The sequence below is a fragment of the Benincasa hispida genome, unplaced genomic scaffold (assembly GCF_027475165.1).
Source record: "Benincasa hispida cultivar pf3 unplaced genomic scaffold, pf3_genome.v1.1 HicScf118, whole genome shotgun sequence".
Taxonomy (NCBI): domain Eukaryota; kingdom Viridiplantae; phylum Streptophyta; class Magnoliopsida; order Cucurbitales; family Cucurbitaceae; genus Benincasa; species Benincasa hispida.
Genome location: NW_028325499.1, coordinates 1 through 8,966, shown reverse-complemented (window position 1 = coordinate 8,966; position 8,966 = coordinate 1). Strand labels below are relative to the sequence as shown.

The 8,966-nt window shown below is 33.8% G+C and overlaps 1 protein-coding gene across 1 annotated transcript; it reads right to left on the bottom strand.

Annotated features, from left to right (window-relative positions):
• Window positions 1-250: 250 nt before the first annotated feature.
• LOC150031502 (uncharacterized) lies at window positions 251-1,535 on the bottom strand. Its single transcript, XM_090308885.1, has 6 exons — window positions 1,279-1,535; window positions 1,035-1,202; window positions 853-957; window positions 714-780; window positions 533-628; window positions 251-435 (listed from the first exon to the last, which is right to left on the bottom strand). The coding sequence occupies exons 1-6, from the start codon at window positions 1,428-1,430 to the stop codon at window positions 409-411; spliced, it is 615 nt and encodes a 204-aa protein (XP_090165011.1). The 5' UTR covers window positions 1,431-1,535; the 3' UTR covers window positions 251-408.
• Window positions 1,536-8,966: the final 7,431 nt, after the last annotated feature.

Sequence of the window (8,966 nt, the reverse complement as noted above, 5' to 3'; positions counted from 1 at the left end):
TTCTCTCATTCAAAAATATCTAGTACTAATTCCATGAATAAACAAGAATCACAATACCATAAATACAACTTCCAATAATAAACAAAACATGTCTTTCACCTATGAATTTATCCACAAACAAGAATCACAATACTAGAACCAGACTTTCATAAAATACTTACACCAAAGCCATCATTTCTCTCATTCACAAATATCAAGTAGTACTAATTCCATGAATAAACAAGAATCATAATACCAGAATACAGCTTCCAATAATAAACAGATCATGTCTTCCACCTATGAATTTATCCACAAATTCATTCTAAGCTAGCATTTACATTCTATTGAGATAAAAAAACAAGAATTACATCCTTACACAAATCGGCCAACAAAACTTGTCCATTGGGTCCGAATTACGTCGATCTCTCCTTACGTATATGCATCTTTTGTATTGAACTACAAAAAGGAAAAAAAAAAGATAAACTCAACATAAGTTTACGTCCATTTATTAAATTAAAGCTGGCACTATATAAAAAATAAATAATTTACGTACGAGGCTAGTAATGGGAGTAGTAGGGTTATGCACTATTTCGTGTATATACTTTTGCACATAGTACCTGCATCCTACAGAATCTAATTGACGAGGGCACTGCATATAAAGTTTGAAATAATTGTTAAATTGTTATAAAGAAGTCGAATGAACATAAATCGTTAAAAAATGAATACAAATTTACATGTTTCCATTTTGGAGAAGACCGATAGTGTTGGAGATCGTGATTGGCTTGCCATGTTCTCAATCCACTAAATAGTTTAAAAACATTAATTAAACATAAATACTTCAATTAAGAGCTAAGAAAGTTCAATTACACTTACATATTTATAACTCCAAGAAAATCCTCTTGAACCTTGCTTTGAAGAGAATCCAAAACATAAACACAATTTTCTTGTAGATTGATTACAATCAATATCCAATGATAACTATAATAAGCAACAATTTTGAAATATTAGTACGTGTATAATGCAAATTAGCCACAACATAAACATAATTTACTTACCCCGTGTTATATGGAATGAGGACTATTTGGTCTAAATTAGCCAATTCTAGTTGATTGGCTAAATTTTTAGATCGGATATCTTGAGACTTCACGTGTGGCGATATTCTTGCTTGATCAATTATAAAAAACTTCTTCGTAATATCACGACCACATTCATCCCAAAGATATCTAAACAAAGTAAAAGTTATTATTTATCAACATGAAACAAAGTATACATGAGTGAATTTAGATGAGTAATACTTACGCAATGTATGTCAAAATATACATGTAGCCTATTTCAACCATATTGCAATATTGGAGCAGATCATCATAGCCTAAATAAATAAATTTGTCTCTTCCAAATATATGCTCGTCCAAAGAGATACGGATCATGTCTACATCGTTCATGTTATGCATGGCATGTCCGTTCAATAATTTGATAGTACCATTAGCGTTAGCATATTTGGAGGACTGGCTGAAGCTCTTAATTGGTGAATGATCCTACCATAACCAAAGTTACAAAAATTCAAAGTAGGAAAAATAATAAATAACCAAACTCATAAACTGAAAAGGAAACATACTTTTTTCTCGTCAACAATAACTACAAGTCTCGTGTTCAAAAGGATACATCCACCTCAAATAAACAGTTCCACAAAACTCAACTTCTCTTACGAGATGCACTACAAGGTGTACCATTATTGTGAAGAATGATGGAGGAAAATACTTCTCTAAGAGGCATAGAGTGACAACGATATCCTTTTGCATACCCTTTAATTGAGATGAATCGATCGCCTTGCAACATATAGCATTAAAGAAGAAGCATAGGCGAGTAATTGCAAGTCTTACATGTTTGGTTAAAATATCACGAATGGCTATCGGTAATAATTGTTGCATAAGAACGTGATGGTCATGCGACTTAAGTCCGTAAAGTTTCAAATCTGTGAGCGACACTAAACTTTGAATGTTCGATGAATAGCCTTCAGGTACTTTAATTTCTGATAGTACCTTACAAAAGCTCAATTTCTCAGCTCGTGTTAATGTATAACATGCGGGAGGTAAAAAGACTTTTTTCTCTCCTACTTGAGGGACTAACTGTGATCTAATGTTCAATTCCACCAAATCTAATCGAGTCTTTTTTCCATCTTTTGTTTTACCAGGAATATCAAGCAATATGTCAATAGGATTTGCACATACATTCTTTTCAATGTGCATCACGTCTAAACAATGCCGCATGTCAAGATACTTCCAGTATTCTAACTCGAAAAGAATAGATTTTTTCTTCCAATTAGTTGAAGTGCTATCTCCACTGTTCTTTTCTTTGATACTTTTCTTACCAAATGAATATTGATACTTACTTGTTTCTGCAAGAATTTCTTCCCCATTCAATGGTTCTAGACCAAATTCTAATTCTTGTGCACAATTAAAAGCTTTCTTTTGTTTCCTATATAGATGATGGCGGGATAGAAACTTGCAATGCCTGAGATATGCCATCATCTTCCCTTTTGGTAAATAAATGGATGTAGTATTCTCTCCACAAATTGGACATGCATGATATCCTTTAACCGTACAACCACACAAGTTACCATACGCAGGAAAATTATTAATGGTCCATAATAAAATGGCTTTAAGCATGAAACATTGTTCTTCATATGCATCGTAACATTCTACCCCATCTTTCCAAAGTTTTTTCAAGTCATCTGCTAACGGAGCTAAATAAACATCTATGTCATTTCTCGGTTGTTTAGGACCAGATATTAGTGCAGTCAATATAAAAAATTTTCGCTTCATGCAACCATGGAGGTAGATTGTATGTCACTAACATCACTGGCTAACAACTATATCTACTACTAAGATCTCTATGTGGATTTACCCCATCTGTCGAAAGAGCAAGACGAAGATTTCTAGGTTCTGACCCAAACTCTGGCCACAAATTGTCTATTTTTTTTCCATGATAGGGCATCTTTGGGATGTTTTAATAAACCATCTGTTTCTTTTTTTTTTTAGCATGCCACGTCAATAAACTTGCTGTTTCTTTACTTCAAAATATTCTTTCAAATCATGGAATTGGGGGAAAATACCACATGACTTTTGATGGGATATTCTTAGCCCTTTCGTTTAAATTTTTTTGAAGCTTCCATCTTGACGTATCACAAATGGGGCATACATTTGCATTAGAGAGTTCTTTTCTAAACAAGCAACAATCATTTCTACATGCATGAATCTTCTCGTACTTCATTCCAAGAGTACCCAACATCTTTTTTGCTTCATAAGTAGAAGTTAGAATTTCATTAGGACTAGGTAATATGTCATGAATTAATTCCAACAACTCAGTGAAACTCTTATCGCTCCATCCAAATTTAGCTTTTAAATTATATAACTTTACCAATGTAGATATTTTGGAAAAATTTTTACAATTTGGGTACAATGGTTTCTTCGCATCATCTAATATTTCTTCAAAATTATTGGATTTTCCACTAAAATAGTTATTGTATGCAGCCTCAAACATTGTGTCATCAAAATCAACATCATCCTCATCAACTTCGTCTCTTTCACTAGTAGACACATTTTCATCGTTTCTCTTAATCGGTAATGATTCACCGTGAAAAATCCATGTCTGATGACTTTGATCTATACCATTAAAAAATAAGTGTTCTCTTATTTTGTTCACATCTAGAGTCTTTGCATTAACACACTTCAAACATGGACAACTCATGACATTTGGTATATTTGAATGTTGTAGACCATTTTTAATAAACATCTCGACCCCTAAACCATACTCAACTGACATTCTATTCATTTTCATCCATGACTTATCCATGATTATAAAATATGCAACTTAATCTACAAAATAAAACAATAACAAGGAAAAATTTAAAAGCATAAAATTATGATTATAAAATATGCAACATCAACAAATTTAGAACAACTAGACTTTTAAGATAGGCATCTTATAAATATTACCTTGTCCTTGTTATTAAAGTTGTTATGAAGTCCTTTTTGTGTTGGGTGCACCTTCTCTACTTGTCAACCTTCTTAAAACACGTCCAATGCAATCTTCCTATCTTCCTTCCAAATCCCCAAGAATCAAAATTTAGCCTTACACGTCAAACTTGAACCTAACAAATGAAAAACTTCACTCAAAATCAAGTATTGAATCCAAACAAATATCACAATAAACCGTGTCCTTAGATCGTATTTTGTATGAGTCAATATCAAGGACTAAGTTCCTATCAATGAAAAGAAAAGCCAAAAAAAAAAATCTAGGGTTATTCTGAATAATAAAGTAAGAAGTTGTGTTCAGAAAATACAAGTAATATCTAACTAAAAGCAACAAATGTTTAATTCTAAATATGCAGTTGAATAAACAAACTCAAAGGCTAAAAACGTACTTCATTAACAATCCAAAGTTTGCACTCTTTAATTTCAAGCGAATTAATCATAGAGAAAACGAGATAGTGAAACCAATATCCAATTAGTTCACATATCTATTAAGCAAAAAAAAATAGGCATACCAATTAGGAGCTACATTGACTAACTGCTGCATAATACATCACCTCATTTTCCATGTTTTATGAAAAGGAAAAAGAAAAAGAAACTTTCATCTTTCTTACTTATTTGGCCCTTTCAATCTCTAGAAGCTCACACCTAATAATGACTCACAAAAACCAAACAAAGATTTAGAGTCTGCTGAATTCAAGCCTCAATATCATCAGAGTTCTCCATCATTTAGCAAAAGGAATCAAAATTATCCTACTAGTTTTGAACCATCTTATCTATAAGAACCATTAACATAATAGAATTAAGCCAATACAAACTCAAATAAATAAAACCAAGGCTTCCCAATGAGGTGGAGGAGAATCCAATTCTCAACACACCACCAGCTTGACACTGAAAAAGTTTATGGAGAGAGAGAGAGAATTGGATGTCAATTTATGGATTTGATTTGGTGGTTTGCAGAACATCCCAATAGGAAAGGATTAAACCAGAAAGTAAACTTAAAAAAAAAAAACATGAAAGGAGGGAAGAAGTACAAACAAGAAACAATTACAAGTTAGAAGTAAAAGCTTGAACATGTCTCAATGACCAGAAGGCTTAATCTATAAGTTTGGGAGATGTCATTTCCTCAAGTGGGCAAACTAAAAATGACTTCAATTATCAACCCTAACCATCCAACAATCTCACACTCTCTCTACTAAAACTATTGGGTTTTATTCAGTCAAGCATTATCACAAACAAAAATTGAGAAGTCAAATTAATGCCATTAACATAATCTATAGAAATTGTGAATTTATATAAGAAAAAGTAAATTATACATCATCTGTTGAGTAATTAACACTCCTAATAAAATTTCCCCTTCCCCTTTGGTTTTATCCTTGAAAAACTATAGCAACCAAAATCAAATGAACAAAATGTCATCAACATAATAAACTCATTTTACAAGCTAAACGATGAATTCAAAAGAAATTTGCTTACAAACATGTATATAGTTTACATTGTATCGAAATTTCCATTTGCTACTTTTATCATTTGAAATCAAAGATTATTCAGAATAACCCTGTAAATGGTTTTGTGAAAGAATGGTTTTGTGCAAGAATGTGTATGGAAAGGAAAAAAGAAATTAAACAGCAAAAATTGGGGGAATTGGAAAACTAATGAAAATCAACAAAAACATCAAAATTTCAACACTGCTCAAACTTAACTCATTCAACATTGGAGACTACGAGGTCTATAGTCCTCATTCACGTTGACGGCGTGAAAGAGATCAATATAGACGGAAGAGAAGTTGCAAATGATCAGAGGTTTAAATAATCACCTCTCACGGAAGAGAAGGAGATCGACAGACATGGACACGGCGTGAAGAAAATCGACGGACGAGCGAAGAAGGGTGAAGGACGGGTGCGAGCGAGATAGGGTTTGGGCGTAAGAGAGAAGGATGCGGTGATATAGGGTTTTATTATTTAATAAAATAAGGAAAAAAAAAGCATTACACCTTTAATGTCGGTTTCCATTTTTTTTTAACCGACATTATAAATCCAATTTTACTTTTTTCAACCGACATTAAAGCCCGAATTTCTTCTAATGAATATCTAATATAACTATTATATTAAATAAAAGAAACTCTAACATCTAAACTATATATTATAACATTTTATAACATACTTTCAATGCATGTAACATGCTTCCTACGGTGGGATTCTAAATCTACATGGCATACTGTATGTACATACAAGATTTATTTAATTATTACATACATCACAAGTATAAACAATTAAACACAAACTGATATAGTTTTAGTTTTGGCATAAACAAGTAAACAAAAGCCTAATTATTAGAAAATAGCTTCTGAACTACTTCTGGACCGCTCGAACTGCTCCAAAACGAACCAAATAGCTTGAACCGGGCCCAATTCGTCTGAATCGGACCAACCAAAAACCATTCGAGCTGAACCGGACCGAACTTCAAGAGAACCGTCGAACCGACTGCTCTCACTCCATGCTCAATATCTCGCTAAGGCTCATAGTTTAGCATTGACGACCATCATCATGTGTTTGCCTGATCGTTTAGTGTTTGCGTGATCTGTAGCAGTAATGCATGGCGCCTGATCAAGTTACACGATCGTGTAATGTCTTCCTTCTAGCGCATAGTGTCATCGTCTAGTGTCAGACAACGCTACACGATCGCTTAGTGTCTAACGTGCAGCTCCATAGTCTAGCACCAGACAAATACTACACGATCGCTTAGTGCCATTGTCTAACGCCTGAAGTTGATTGTTTAGCGCGCGCACAAAGGTAAGCGATCGTGTAGTGCTATCGCATAGCACCTCGATGCATCGCTTGGCTACCACACAAAGGTAAATAATTGTATAGTGTTATCGCATAGCTCTTCAACACATCGTTTAGCTCCCACGCGAAGCTACACAATCGTGTAGTACCATCGTATAGTAATTCAATGCATCGTTTAGTTCCCGCAGGTACACGATCGTCTAGCGCATAACACTTCAACACTCAACGCCTGAAGTTACACAATCGTCTAGCTTTTCTTCACATCGTCTAACACCTGAAGCTAAACAATCGTCTAGCACTGAACCTCAACGATGATATGAACAGAGGCTGATAAACTAGAATCTGCAACTCGGCCTTCTTCACTTGTTTCTTCAATTACAGCTTAATTTCAACTCTAATGACTCCAAATAAATTACAGACTCTTGGGAACACATATAAGTTCATCAAGCAAGAGCCAATTACAAATTTAATTAAGAAATCAAAGAGAAGTTAAAAGCCAAAACTCAAAAAACCATATCAGTGTAACAGTTTCATATAACTCATATAAAACACCCAACACACCAAAACTAAATCGAATTGAATGCTTACATGATGCTCTGATACCAATTTTTGGATCGTATCAACACGCAGCGGAAGCAACAAGGATCGATAAGCACTCTAATTCATTAATTTTGGCAAAACTAAAGCATGTTATAGCAGAAATAAATGGATATCTTTGTAAATCTTCTTCAAAGCTTGATCTCGGCTGCAAATATCTCTGAATCTTCTTGTAGACCACCTAAATATCTTCCCTATTATCCTCTTGGTACTCTAGATTGAGTTGTGAGACTCAAAATAAGCTTGAATTAAGGGAACTTGGAGAGGTACTCACAACAGCAACCCACTTGAAGAACTCCTTCAACTCGAATTTTTAGCAAAATTCTATCGGTTGCATTGCCTTAAATATACTCCAATCTCTTCAATATATTGCAAAACATCATGCAATGAGAATGGCTGCATGAGATGCAACTCATGCTTGGAGTAATTGAAGACTAAAAATGGTGGGTTATGGGTGAGCTACTTGAAGATGACAATGGAAAATCTCAATTTTCCATTTTGTGTTTTTTTTTTTTTTTTATTTCCAAATTCCAAATTTGATTTTAAAAAAACATTTGATTCAAAAATCAAGATTTATTAATTTTTCAAATTAATTTCATAAATTAATTTTCTAATAAAATTAATAAACAATTTTTAAACAATTTAAATAATTCTAATTAATTTAATATTAAATATTAAATTGAATTTTACACAATTCCACCTTCATATATTTAAATCATATTAATTCTCCAATTTCGTTTAATTATAATTTGAACATTTCAAATTAACTTATCACGCTACCCTAAAGCTAATCCATTTACGAGTTAGTAGGGGGATCTCGCGGACCTATAGATCATGGGCTCCAACGATTCGAGATTAATTGGCTAAACTCACTAAACTGAATTAACCCTCATTCGTTAACTAATAGGTAAATCCACTAAAGCTCATAATTGAACTTCCCTCACTGTAGATATATTATGTCCACTCGATATAACCATGATTAGTAACTTAACCCTTCACAGGTTGTTCGTAATAACGGCTGGGTCAAATCTCTGTTTTACCTCCGAAATTACCTCTTGTTCCTTAAGTCCCACTGATCCTCTAATGAACAATTGATTTTCGATCCAATCAACAAATCGAGTCCCTCTCAGGCCAATGAGAGAGTGAGGTCTCTTGTTCAAGATCCAGAATCAGCACTTAAAGGGAACAACCTCTCTACTAAGCCTAATCGGGTAGGAGTGAATTCCATCTTGGATGGCTATATCCCCCGTTATTCATCCGGTCTTATCCCCAAAATGGGAGGCTTATTGAGCAGTGCTGTTGGACTACTCTCACCGTTTGCAGATCAAAGGATAATCCCGAACAAACAAGAGTTCATAGTTAGCTCAAGATTAAGGTCAAGTTACCTAGGTCATCGCTTTGAAATAGTCAGTCTTAAACAGTAAACAGCGTTATAAAGTAAGAGTGACTGATTTCGTGGTCTGATCCTTTACAAAACTCATTTGCACAGGACGCCCCCACTTCTCATGTCATAACATGTACGAATTAGGATCACTTTGTTTGTAGCACTTTACAACTCTTTGTAACAACTACA